At 36.5% G+C, this 14,863-nt stretch overlaps 1 protein-coding gene across 1 annotated transcript in view; it reads right to left on the minus strand.

Annotated features, from left to right (window-relative positions):
* LOC147079571 (uncharacterized) overlaps positions 1 to 2,191 on the minus strand; it is a 50,658-nt gene extending 48,467 nt beyond the window's left edge. Inside the window, exon 1 of the mRNA XM_085961030.1 lies at positions 1,425 to 2,191. Within this exon, the coding sequence (XP_085817156.1) occupies positions 1,425 to 2,191 (767 nt within the window). The remainder of the gene's footprint in view (positions 1 to 1,424) is intronic.
* Between the last annotated feature and the right edge of the window lie 12,672 nt (positions 2,192 to 14,863).

Raw genomic sequence — 14,863 nt, forward strand, 5'->3', positions numbered from 1 at the left:
TGAAGCCTTTTCGACTTTTAATGTTTTTTGTTTCGATGTCTTGTTACTTGCTTGCTCCAAAGTTATTTTATATGGATACGATATAAATTTTGTTGTGTTTTCTGACTTCTTTCTCGTATTCTTTAAACAATCATTTTGCATATCATTAATGTCATGCATGTATTGGCATGACTTCTATTGAGAATATCTGAAATTTATCAAAAGACTCTTTAACTGTAGCTTGATTAAATCCGGTAGCCCAGTTAAATGAAGTAGCTGTCAGCTGTCGTAGGCTCATCGCCGCTTTATAAACCCATAATACCTACTATTTCTTTCTCGCAATTCGATTTTCTTCGACGCTTTATATTAGGTATTTCGCTCACCTAACTGAAATGCCAATCGCCTGATATCTACTGGAGTGATACCATACAAAAAAGTTTCCAGCTCGAGAATGTTCTGATCGTAAAGCTCTATCTCTAATTCTTATTGTACCTAGGTATATCACATTCGGAACCAAAAATCATGAAATGCTAATGACATTCCTGTTATAGAAGCTAATCCCCTCTCTTCGCCATTCTGGAATGCAAAACCATACAATATGAAAAATGTTATAAAATCGTTTCCATGATTGGACCGGTCCAATGATAAGACATTGCCCATGGTCCAATGATATCAACTACGGGTGCTGTCAGAAAAGTAAATTTCACAAAAAAACCGAATTATTAGCCCAACAACTATTATCACAGTTGCAAATAGTAATAAATTCCCTTATATTGTTGGTATAAATACAATCAAATCTAGTTATTAGAATCATGCTTGCTTTTCTTTCCACCACCCGCCACGTCTCCACACCCGTTATGCAGGCGTATACCGTGGCGTAACGAACGATAGGTGCTGTTAAAATTTGTGCCGAAAGTGTCCCAGGAGCAACTTCCCAAGACCTTGGTTGGCGTGCACTAGAGTGTGCGTGATCCCTAATTCCATATAATGTATTACGGTCAATTCTCGATGAGAAAAGACCTTCTCGCTTGCCGTATAATGCCGCAAACTTTTTAAAAGCTGAGAAATTTTCCCTAGTAGATACCAAGTCGCAATGGCCGACCGGTCCAACTGAGGGTCGGACCGACTTGAGAAGCTCTTCCCTTTCAACCGACATATAGGGACACTCCCAGAGGATGTGATCGGCATCCTGCAATTCGCCACATAAGCAAGTCGGAGATTCTATTAGGCCAAGCTGACAGAGCTTGGAGGCAAAACCACCGTGTCCGGTTAAGAACTGAGAAGTCCAATGGTCTGGAGTCAATCTGGTTATCTCCATGCGCCACTTAATATTAGGAAAGAACAAATGCGTTTGTCTGCCCTTGGAAGAAGTGGTCCATCGCCCCTGCCACACACGCAGCGCCGTGTCATACGCCAGGTCGCGTACAATAACTTTTCGAGCGCACCGGCTCATGGATCCAAGACCTAAAGGCGGCGATATAAAGATACCGCCAACTTCCGCCCCCAGACCCCCAAGCAAGGCGGTCGTGGCACCACGGACCTGAATGTGCAGGTCTAACGGAAGCACTCCAGTAAGGACAGGCAACGCGTCGGTAGAAGTCGTCTTATAAGCCTTAGTGAGGGCAAGTAATGCTGAGCGTTGACCGCTGAGAAGAGTTTTCCGGATGGACAATAACTTACATCTATGATACCACGTGCTGGCGGCATATCCAGCGATACTCATAAAGATTGCATCATAAGCTATTTTAAGAGATCTGAACTTAAGACCCCAATTACTTCCAGTAAGCCAGGAGACCCGATGGTAAGCTGCTTTGGCTTTAGCCACCGAAGTTTTGGCGTGGTGCATAAATGATAATTTGTCATCCAATAAAATGCCTAGATATGTAACCTTATCTTTGCCTTTAACTAAAGTACTACCCATACGGATGGTGGGCGACCTTGAAGTGAGGTTGGCTGCTCCCTTGAGGAGGATGGATTCTGTTTTATGCGGAGCAAAAGTGAGTTTGTTAGTAAAACCCCAGGTCATAATGGTTTCCAAAGCCTCGTTAGCAGCTAGCTCAAGACCATTGCGGCTGTTCGCACTCACAAGGAGAAGAGCGTCATCCGCATAGGCAATAATACTACAGTCGTTTGGAAGCGTGATCGACAGGAGGTCATCAAAAAGGATATTCCATAGAAGGGGTCCAAGAACTGATCCCTGGGGACACCCCATTGTGGATTTCCTAGATATTATTGTATTGCCAGTATCATATAATATAGATCTGTCACTGAAATAATTTTGGATTAGTGCATATATGTCTCCCGGTACACGTTTTAATCGAAGTTTACACAATATTAATGGCCAGGAAGGATTGTCGAAGGCACCCGCTATGTCTAAAAGAATGCCTAGTACGTATTTACTTGTTGCTGTTTCAGTGTAGTTGATAACTTTTCGAATCGCATCGTCAGTGGATTTACCCGGCCTGAAACCATATTGGTTCGGGGAGAGTGGTGCAGTCTCTGCGAGGTGAGTCTCAAGTCGTGTGCACATAAGACGCTCCAGTACCTTGCTGAATGTAGGCAAGAGTGTCAGAGGGCGGTAGGCCTTAGGGTCAGAGGGAGGGCGGCTACCGGCTTTAGGGATTATCCTAAGTATTCCTTTTTTCCAGCAATCTGGAAAAATACCACTGGAAAAGCATTCGGAAAAAAGAGACGTTATTTCTGGCGCTGCAATAGCCCAAACATGCTTGGCCATCGAATTGTCAATACAATCATGGCCAGGTGCTTTCCCAGCGAGAAGGTTTTGAAAAATGCCACCAATTTCATGCTCGGATGGCAATGGCGAAGAGGTGACTTGGTATGGGAGCGCTGCTACAAAACGGGCTTGCTGAAGAATCGTATCATCCGTGGAAGGATCATCCTGTGGTATGAGGGCATCAAGTAATAGCGTGGCTATTTCAAGCTGCGTAGTGGTGAATCCACGACCTAAAGGTCGCTCAATGCCACTAACGATCTTGGTTGGGCGAAGTCCAATCTTAATCGCGCGATACGGTGGACCCCAGGGGTCCGAGCCACCCTCAGTAGTGACAAAGTCGCGCCAGTGATCCTTTTTTGCTTGGAGAATGGCGTCCTTGTATTTACGTCTGGTACATCTGTGTGCTGAAGCCAGCAGTTCAATGGTATGCGGTGGTAGTCTGGAGCGGTGCGCAGATTGGAGTCCCCACCTAGCTTTTTTGTTGAGTGCTCGGAGATCAGAGATGTGTTCCGTCCACCAGGCTGGTAGGCCTGGAGGTTTGGGATTGCAACGACCCAAAGAGGATTCACCCACGATGGCCGAGTGGCTTAAATGCCGGCCTATAGAGTCGAGGGTCCCAGGTTCGAATCCTGGGTCTGGCTAGTACACATATTGTTTTTCAATTTGTGTATGAGTCAGAGTATGGACCTAATAGGTTGAGCAAGTGGCTGACATCCATTTCTCGTAAAAACAAAAAATCTGTCAATACAAACCTCCACTCTGTGGAGGCCCATATGATCCTATTAGGATCGGACATGGTCGAAAGAAAGAAGAATAATGATGTCAGACAGTCGTGAAGCGGCCATATGAGCGTTGGGAAGAGGTTTCCTGGAAGCTCTATCTAGTTTTCTAGTGATGATACTTTCGAAATTTTCCCAGTCCCCATGTTTCGATCGAAATCGTCGTTCAAGTCCTGGGGATGCGACAGATACACCAACCGGTGTGGTTTATACCGGTGTGGTGTGATTAGAATCATACTTACATTCGTTTTAGTTTGCCTTGACTATTATACTGTAAGCACTATCAACACATCGATGGATATCACTCGCTTACCGTACCCACGGCGAGACTGAAATAACAGGGCTACAGGGGGAGCATGCAAAGCTTGCTTCATGATGTCACTTATGATTCCTAACGTCTTTCGTTTCTGATATACTTGAGTGGTCCAATGAAAGCACTGTTCCAATGATGGCTACCTTCCCCTAATATCTTTGCTTCAACTGCGGACTATAGCACTTTCTGGGTAGGTAAATTCCTCATAGCCAGACACTCTTTTTAAGTAAGTATAGCAATGAAGACCTGGCCTGCAGCTATAACTACGGGTACTTACCTACGAGTTATAGCGACCTGTCATAACCATAAGTGATTATCGAATACGTGTTTGTCTATCGGCCATAATTTTTAGAATCGTACGTGTCCGTTTGTATCGTCCGCACTGTCTTGCTCCGCTAGCACTACACGGTCTCAACTAGACGAATCACAAAAGGAAGTGCATCTCTCTAATTATTATGTACTTATACGGATTCGATTATAGATAACTTTAGATACGGCTGTGCAGTCAGTCATGTACCTGGATAGTCTGCAGCACCAGCTTGACTAACTAAGTATATAATATATTTAATATATTATCTACTGATTATTTGGTTTAAATGTGAGTTTCGACAAATGTGACATTTCATGCTGATTGTCCATGTTTGTGATAGATTGAAATTTCCTTGTAATATGCAACATCTTTGGTTTGCATGATATGGATAGACCCTTTTTAAATTTAGAACAATAATAAATTGTTATCCAACATTTATTATGTATTGTTAAAAAAATAATATGGCTGTAGAATATATTGCGCGTACATATCAGTACATAGACTATCTAATAGGTAGATACCTACTAACCAAGTCTCGTAAATACTTATTTGAATTTATATTCTAAAATTATATAAGTAGGTACCCAGGTACTATTTAGTATTCAACATAAGTAGGTATCACTAGATCTGAACATGATATTCCACTTTTTTAATATTGTGGCTGTTAACGATTGACTGTTTTTTTTTTGTTTGGAACCGATGAAAATTGTTTAAATTTAATTACAGACTTACAAACTTATCTGTAGAATGGCCAAAAATGGAACTACAAACTGCCATATGACGCCATTTTGAAAATTTCATTCGAAAGTCGAGATTTTGTCCAGTTACGAGTCTTGATTGTGTAGTTTTCGACGGTGGCTCCCCCATCCTATTCTTCAGATAAGTTTGTAAGTATGTAGCTGATAATAATTATAACCAATCATATATTATACCTTATACCTGTAACCCAAAAATATTTAAAAGCCATTCAACCATTATTGTTGATATAATAAACATTTTTATATCAATATCATCATCAGAATTATTGATCAATCCATTGCTAAATGAAGTTCTCCTTAGCTGATTCCGCTATTCTCGGTCCTAAGAATTGCTATTAAAAATGTTATATTGCTAGATGGCAACACCATAATAATATATAATGTTCTATATTTTTCTTCTTAACTATTATGGCTGTTAACGATTGGCTGATTTTATTTTTTTGAATCAATGGAGAGTATTTAAATTATAATCTAATTCGATAAAATATAACCTTTATTTATATGTGAATTATAATGTACTTATGGAAATTTCGGTAGCTACTAACTAGGTAGAAAAAAACTCATAAAAAACTATATTGGAAATATTTTCTATAACTGATTGTGGGGTATATTTAATCATTTCCCGATAAAATAAAACAGGTAAAATGTATGTGGGAGGATATTACTATCTTAAATCTAACACCACGCTAATACGACGCCGAGCTGTCTGCAAGTTTTTTGTTTTGTCAAGCCCGTTTATTCTAAACAACAAACAACGGGAATCTGTGTGTGGATTAATCTTACCTCGTTTTACTGTATTTATTTTTTTACTAACGATATTTTTCACCTGGCAATTTATAGCATTAGGATGGCGGAATTTCATTCGAAAATTTCTGAAGTATAGGTAGGACTACCTAGTCTATGGGAGAATCTTTTATTCGATCTCGTTAAAAATTAAAACTGAACGTTTAAACTTAAATTTAAAGATGGAAAACGAAAATATTTCTAATGTACATCCAAGTAAGCAATTTTTTCAAATTTATATTCCTTATTAAATTAGCAGGATACGTTTTTATATCTTGTAAAAAATGACAACTGAAAATATATAAAGTACCTACCATATAGATGGAAATTAAACTTCTCAATACTTAATTTATAATCTATATGAGAAAATATTGGTTTTTATACAGTGGAAATGTACAATAGAATTTTTATTTTTAGCAAAGGATGGCGTCGCGGTTAAAGAGATGCAGGCAGAAGCAGAAGAAAAAAAATATCCATCAATCCTGTATGTACCGACACAGTTACAATATTTTATTCATTGATTGCATCAGCTGATTGTTTCAAAATTTCATATCCTAACCCTAATCACTGAAGCACAGTGTGTAGAGAATGTCAATTTTTATTTTTGCGGGAAGTCCAATCTATTGGTGGTGATGTCATGTTCCTTCTGACAGATTTGTATGATTTCGTTTTTAAACTAAAAACTTATAATCTCGATGTGGTGGTAGGCAATATTAGCAGTGCATTAAACACAAATAGAGATAGTAATAATTTTTGCGGGAAGTCCAATCTATTGGTGGTGATGTCATGTTCCTTCTGACAGATTTGCATGATTTCGTTTTTAAACTAAAAACTTATAATTTCGATGTGGTGGTAGGCAATATTAGCAGTGCATTAAACACAAATAGAGATAGTAATAAAAAAAACGTCATATTTATACGGCATACTATATTTTGCTGTTATGTATGATGGTATCTGCTTCATGTGTTTCATGTGCATATTTGAGCAATACATTTCCTGCAATAGAATATATCTAATGATTTATTTTGAAATAATCTGGTGAACTACTCTATGACAACATCTTCTTGGCTACGTGTTAAAACTGTTAACTAACATGCTCCTCCCATTTCCATTATAAACTAACAAGCTCCTCCCATTTAGTCGACAACAGCGCCTTCCTTCACGTAGCCAAGAAGATGTTGTCGTACAATAGTAGTAAGTATGTAACTCAACATCAAAGCAATCCAGTTCATATTAATTTTGCAAAACTTTAAATGAGATTACATCATTGTTTTAATACAGTTGTTTGATTAGCCGTGATGAGCGTACCTACAGTCGAACTTGGTTATTACGAGGAAGATGGGACCGACTGAATTTGCTTGTTATAAGCATTACTCGTTATATCAGAGAATAGGTATTTTTAAATGAGTGGGGTCACATAACACAAAAAGTAGCAGTTCAAACAAAAATACACAATTACAATTTTTCCCCGAAACAAGCACGGCATTCATAAACTACAAAATAAGTTGTTTATTGTAATGAACGCTGGTAGGTACCAACTGACTTCAGCTTGGATTTTTTACATGATATTTCAACCATATGCGTGGATACTTTTTCAATGATTTCAGCTTAGATTAAAGAATAGATGTCGGCGAAAACACCAATTACGTACTTAGACACTTAACTAGTGTCATAAACGTAATCCGATCCCGGCGGCATCGGTCTACTGTCAGATTTTATTGCTTAGGGTCGAAAATCTTTTTAAACGATTGACACATTAACAGTTTTAAGAAAAAATTTGCTCGGTATATCCGATAAGTAGGTAGCTTGTTATAAAAGTGAATAAATGTATGGATAAAATCATAAACTAAAATGTCAACGAATGTTTCCTCATTACATCCGAGATCTCGCTATGTCCGTGATCGTAATACACTCAAGTAAACAAATGTTATGACATAGATTCGATTAATATTTCAGGTCAACATTGGCGGTATCTCTTCAAACTGGAAAAAAAGACGAGATACTTATATATGAGCCTTTCAAGCGAATGAGTGTACAAAGTCCAGAAATATCTGGAGCCATAGCCGCTGATATTACTGTCGATACGGAGGAAGCTACTGATCAACGAGAACAGGCAATCCCAGAGTTCTTTCCTTCATCTTCCCATGACACCACGCCACCCGCACCACCAAACTCTCTAGAGTGGTGGTAACGTATCAGAGTCTGGCGAAGAGTCTGCAGTCTTTCACCATGTGTTGTGGATAATATTTTTCTTTAATAATTGTTAATTAACTACCTACATATTATATATAGTTTATGTAAGGGAAAAACTATTTAAATTTTCCGTGTTTGTATTTTTGGTCATTCTTCGGTAGGCAGTGTTAGTATATTTATAAATCGGCTTATGCCATCCAAAATTCTACTCTGCTATATTCATATGTCATTCTTTATAAATGTTTCCATATTCTCACCAATAGTTTTAATAAATGAGTCCAATCTGTAAAATAATGTTTTATATTATATACTTTTATATAACAAGTACATTTTGAAAGTCTAATTATGTAATGTTGGTAGTATATGAATAAATTGTTCTAAATTTTAAAAAATTATATTTATTTGTGTTTCATTATTCTGATGCAGCTGTAGTGTACAAAGAAACAATATCTTAATTTCCTTCAATTTGCACAAAGTCTCCTGGAACAAATTTAATGAAGTAAACCAGGAACCAAATTATGATCATGACTGATCTTCACGTTGGCAGTATGCAGTATTTGCAGAGACCAGGTTGGACGGTCCGATGGGCCAAACAGCTCATTGAACAGCCTTGAGCAGCTCTTCCCTTTTTCCATTCGCCATTTGATATTTGGAAAAAAATATATAGGAGTGCCTGCCGTTGGTGGGACATCAAATTTTTTCTGCCAGGTCTTAAACGCCGCATTCAGTGTTATTAGACAGATAGTCTGTTACCTCGTGAATAGTTTTTCACCATCAAGGGGGGAGGCAGCATAAGATGAAAGTCACTGACGTTCGCCTTTGAGGAGCACCATAAATCAAAACTTCTGAGAACGGGCGGCCAGTGTTGCAATATGCGAAGCTCCATTTGGCAACATGTGATTTGTTGTTTCGTTAAATAACGATGACGTCACATCGACGTATTCGACACGTTTTTAGGCGAGACGAGTATTGATATGCGAGCCCGCTTATAATTGACAACAGAGCACTGCATTGGCCACTTAAAAGAAATCCACTGATTACTACACTTTTTCCGATACGCTTATGCCATACATTTGCAGGGTAGGCTGTGATCTCCATAAAAGGGCGTCATAGGCATTTTTAAGTGCCTTAATTTTTAGTCCCCATCCAGTAATATCCCAGTAATACGACCAACTCTGGAAGACCTTGTGGACCATGGTTTTGACATGATCGAATTTTAGCAGTTAAACACCAAGTTAGGTGACTATATTGGATACTTTAATGCTGGGTTTATAATTTTTGCCTTATTTTGCCTAATATTTGATCTATAATAGGTACGATAAAATCTCATCAGTCATCACGTAGGTACCCTTAGTTCTTAGTCGATAGCAATATTTCTTAAGGATCTGATTTTGATCATCTAGAAAAAACGTGTTTATTAATATTAAAATAATACTAAAAATTAGACAAAAATTTCGATGCTGTATACGAGAGAACTTATTTTAGAGGAAAATATTCAACAAATTTTTCTGTTCAACAGTTTTTTTTAATTGTCAATTTACCTTTAAATTAAAAAAATATTTATTTAGGATTCGTCAACTTTCACAAGTCATTGATTGTGACTGATGGAGTCACTCATCATGAATTATTTTCAAGTGAAATTATGTCGCACCCCCAGTAAAATACTGTCGTAAGTCTGAAATGGGCGTTTTCGAGTTATGGATGTGGTTGGATTCGTATTTTTTTTTGCTATTTTAATAAAATACTATCGTATCTCAAACTCAAATAGTGTCGGAGAGAAAGCACTTAATACAGTACATTACTTTCCGAAAACTGTTGAATAGATAATAAAATAGTGTTGTAACTAAGTTACGACAGTATTTTACAAGAAGCTTTCTAAAAAACTAAAACAATACTTTTCAAAAAAATACTGTTGTAACTCTGTTACTACAGGAAAATCTTGAGATACAGCGTAATTTTCTCACTAATTGCATGGATATTATTGTTCCAAAGTATTCAAACAAAAAAAACTGGAAGCAGCAGAGGCAACAATTTTTGTTATCAACAATTAAATGGAAGTAAAATACAAGAAGTATGCAAAAATACTTTATCAACACATTTGGGGTGAGTGAAAGGTACTGCTCCACTGCATGGAAAACAAGAGATCTTCTTTCCGGAACGCCAATTCCAGAACAAAGAGATCACAAAAATCACAAAAAAAATTAGTGATGTTTAAAAAAATGATATGAGAGCTCACATTAAGTCTTTCCCAGTGGTCGAGTAACATTATTTGCGTGCACAGACGTCCAAATTGTATTTAGATGGTAAATTAACAATTGCTGAAATGTATCGGTTATACAAAAAACAACAAGCTGACAGCAATATGCCATTTGGAAAAGAACACTATTATACGCATCTATATTTAATGACGAATTTAATATTGGCTTCTTTCAGCCTAAAAAAAATTTGTGCGTTGAATGCGACCTAAACAATAATTCTTCACCACCAGATGAAAAAAAACAACTTCAAGAAAAATATGAGACACATCAACCTGGAAAAAAGAGGCAAGGGATGAAAAGATCAAAGACGTAGCAGAGTCCCGAACTAATGGCCAAAATAGCGTCATTAATGTAGCTGTATATGATTTGCAGGCTGTTTTACCGCTTCCTTGCGGAAATGTGTCAACTTTCTATTATAAACGAAAGTTTGGCAATGTACAATCGTACAGTCTATAATATCACTGAAAATATTGCAAACTGATACATGTGGGACGAGAGTCAAGCTGCATGAGGATCCAATAAAATTGGTAGCTGTGTACTCGATTACAATACATGTAAAAAATATCACCACAATGAGCATTTTATTTTTTACAGTGACAATTGTGCCGGGCAGAATAAAAATAAATACATTGCTGCAATGTATTTATATGCCACCGGGAATTCACAAAAAAATACAACGATCTCTCATAAGTTTTTGGTCACCGGGCATAAACAAAATGAAGGTGATATCGTCCATTCTACAATTGAGCAGCAGAAGACCAGGGCTCTAAAAAGTGGACCAATATTTGTGCCCAGCCAAATGATTACCATTGTACAAACAAGTAAGAAAACAGGACAACCATACATAGTTAAACCCATGACGACAAATAATTTTCTCAACATGAAAAAACTAGCAGATGAAATCGGTAAAAATTACAAAACGGATGAAAATGGAGAAAAGTTTTGTGGCAGAAGATTAAAGTTATAAAAGTAGACAGAGACTATCCATACATTATTTTTTTTTTAACCAGTTATCATGAAGAATGTAGGAAATTGAATGTTCGACAACAGCAAATAGGCAAACCGTTACCAATGGATCGTCTCAATATATCCAAAGCATATCAAGAGTGGCCAAAAATAACGACAATTAAAAAGAAGGATTTGCTTTCCTCTGCACCGCTAAACATCGTGAATTTTATTATGATTTTTTGCTTCTCTTCCAAGTGATGTTTAAAAATTAAAAATCGTATGTAAAAAATTTATTTTCCCATTAAATTAAATAATTAAGTATTTTTTTGTTGTTTTGAACTAATAATTGTATTTTTCTTTTTTTTTCAATAAATCTTTAAAGATTGTACCATAACTTAATATTTTGAAAACCTTCCTTTACAGTGCCCAACAAATTAGTTGAAATTATTAGAGTGATGGTAGGGAAATTTACATAGAAAGTATTGAGTTGATTCAAATTTTACCATGAAATTGTCAAATATCCTAATAAAATACAGTCGTAACTCATAAATATTCAAATATCTCCGTTTGTATATGTTTTAGAGAAAAATGATGAATACAGTTGAAAATAGATCATGTTTTTCCATAAAAATGAGTAATAATTTTTACATTCAGACTTTTCCTGTATTTACAAAGAATATTTGAAACTTCAAATGGCTCTCCTGCAAAATGCCAATTTTTGACTTACTACAGTATTTTACTGGGGGTGCGATGTGTGTAAAATATAATAGAACTGTTTTCATATTTTAAATTGTTTTGTTTTCCATACATACTATAATATTATTATATTGGGTGTATACGCTATTTTTTTTAGGGGTACGCAACCGAAAACGTTTGGAGAGCACTGTTATAAGCCCAAATAGGTTTCAATGAATCGCAGGGAGTATCGCAACGAATCATTTCCTGTAAAGCAAAGGTGCACTGACTAGAAATATAAGTATTTTTATAAAATCAAAGAAAATTATCATTACTACTTGGACTGAACAAAAATGAACCATAAGTGCGAGTGAGTAAGCATTCGGCACGCTTATATCTCCGCTCATGCCTTAGAGTAAGATAGAATTCGGTAAGATGAAATTTAAAAATATGAAAACGTCACCGGAAAAAAATGATTTGGCTGATTACATGCATTTAAAAACTGCAAGCACGTGTTGCTAATATTTATTGTTTTTGTTTTAAATATAAAGTTGGTAATTGTAATTACGTTTAGTTATTTTAATAGAACATAATATGGTTAACTGTGTTGTGTTTAAATTTGGTGGTCGTACTAAGAAGCAACACGGTGGTGGTATAACGTTCCATAGTTAAGTTGATAATAATAAAATCGTTATTCTAATGTGCGTTTATACGCTAGAAACACGGCTTCATTTTGCTTAATAATATGCCCTCTCTGTATATCATTACTCTTAGGTATTAACGCTTTTTTTACGAGAAATGATTGTTCACTAAAAAAAAAACATGTAAATTTTAACAGATGTGAAATTCAAACTCGAGACAGTTTACGTAGATGTAATAAATTTAAATTATTGACAATAATATTGACATCATAAAAGCAGAGCCTTGTAAGGCAGCAAAAATCGCTCCGGATTATATTTCAAAATGTATATACTATCTTCAAAATTTACCTCCAATTATGCCTGAAGCGCAAAAGGTTCATCTATTGTGTGCTACCAGTGCTGACATATTCATGGTAAATGCTCCGCCTACCAGAGGCATCTTGTCAGAAAAATAAGAAGCTTGCGATTTTAGACAATTTCTTGATAAGTGTTTAAATTAAGAAAATAATATAATACAGTCGAACTTGGTTATTACGATCACGGAAATAGCGAGATCTCGGATGTAATGAGGAAACATTTGTTGATATTTTATTTTATGATTTTCTCCATACATTTATTCACTTTTATAACAAGCTACTTCTCAGGTATACCGAGCAAAACAGTTAATGTGTCGATCGTTTAAAAACAACATTTTAGACCCTAAGCAATAAAATCCGACCGGGCAGTTAACTGGACCGATGCCGCCGGATCGGATTACGTTTATGACACTTGTTAAGTGTCCAAGTACCGAATTGGTGTTTTCGCCGACAACATTGAAAAAGAATCCACACATATGGTTGAAATTGCATGTAAAAAATTCAAGCTTTGTGAAGTACCTACCAGCGCCGGCGGCTCAGTACTTCATTACAATAAACAACTTCTTTTGTAGTTTATGAATGCCATGCTTGTTTCGAGGATTTTTACGATGGTTTTCAGATTTTTTATGTTCTATGCTTAAATAGAACTTGGCGCGAAAAATGTTATATAACGATATGACGAGCAAATTCAGTCGGTGCCATCTTCCTCGTAATAACCAAGTTTGACAGTATAAGAATACTTTGGCGCGTTGTTGATTAAACATTAATTAACTTCTCTACGTGCTTTAACCCCCAAATTAAAATACTTTGATATTAAATTTAACGAGGATATTAGTGAATAAAGCTGAAAATATTATAAAACATTTCAATTGATGTTTTATATTTTTGCAAAAATTTGGGAAAAACAATAAACAGTTTTTGTCTCACTTGAACAATTTTGACAACTACATTTATAAAGTAGATACTGCATTTCTGGTGACAATATTCTAATTAGTACGAACTAATACCCCGTTTACACGTGAATCGATTTACTGCTGACAGTACGTATTATCGTGGCCATAACAAAAAAATGCACGTGTTTTCGCAAGATTGCATGCATGAATCAAACATTTCAAAAGCTTCTGAATTTTCACGCGACAATTGGATTGGTAACATCGCGTCTCTCTCACTCTTAAAGAATGAGATTGACAAGACAGTCAGCACTTTTAAATGTAAACAGTTATTATCGCGATAGTTTCACATACACACTATTGGTACAAGTAAATCCATGCATGTGTACAGGCGCAGTGTGTAATTCTCCAACTTCCAAATCTTAATTCACAGTTCATGGCGAACTGCAGATCTTTCTTCAGACATCCCTACCCCGAGGTCTCTCTCTACCCGGTGGTCGGTCACACACAGTATCTGAATTCCTCTTAACGTTATCCACCTATCTCCTCGGGCGCGGTCCAAAGACCAAGCACCTACTGGGGTCTCTTCATAAACCTTATCGAGACCTTCTAAAACCATCTCATCTAACAACGTGACAGGTTCATCTGAGTTTTCATGACATCAAGGCATTAACTGCATTGGGTCTAAATTGCTCGAAGTGGTTGGCGTTTCACCTTTTGTTTTCTTTAATCTGTTAACTGCCGAAAGCGAACTTATTCGCCGTAATTACACCAATTCTTACTTTAATCACTACCAATTAACTAATTGCGGCATAGAAGAGAATTTAATTATCAAATTTGTTTCTCCTTAACCCTTCTTACGCGGCAACTGACTTTAGTCAGCCTATACGCGTGATTTCGATTTTCGTTTGCCTAGTACTGCTTTCGGGCAGGTGCGAAAAATTCGAATATTGATTTTATTTATTTAGAAATCATCCTTCTCCTGATATCTGTCGATGTATAGCCTAAACTTTTGTTCTATCTAATTTAAATAAATAGTTTTCGGGAGCATGTCTCGGATAAAAAATATATCTGTCATCAGGTCACTCCAAATTTGCCGCGTATATTGGCCTCATAGACTAATATACTTTTAATTGGCCTTAGCACTTCTCAGTGTATGTGCGCTGAAGACATTTTACTGACGCGTTTGTAACAATACGATTTCGCGATATAATGTTATATTGTTTTTTAGTGATTGAAAAACTAT

The sequence above is a fragment of the Rhyacophila brunnea genome, unplaced genomic scaffold (genome assembly GCF_057557595.1).
Source record: "Rhyacophila brunnea isolate RB1 unplaced genomic scaffold, BYU_Rbru_1.0 scaffold_1, whole genome shotgun sequence".
Classification (NCBI taxonomy): Eukaryota; Metazoa; Arthropoda; class Insecta; order Trichoptera; family Rhyacophilidae; genus Rhyacophila; species Rhyacophila brunnea.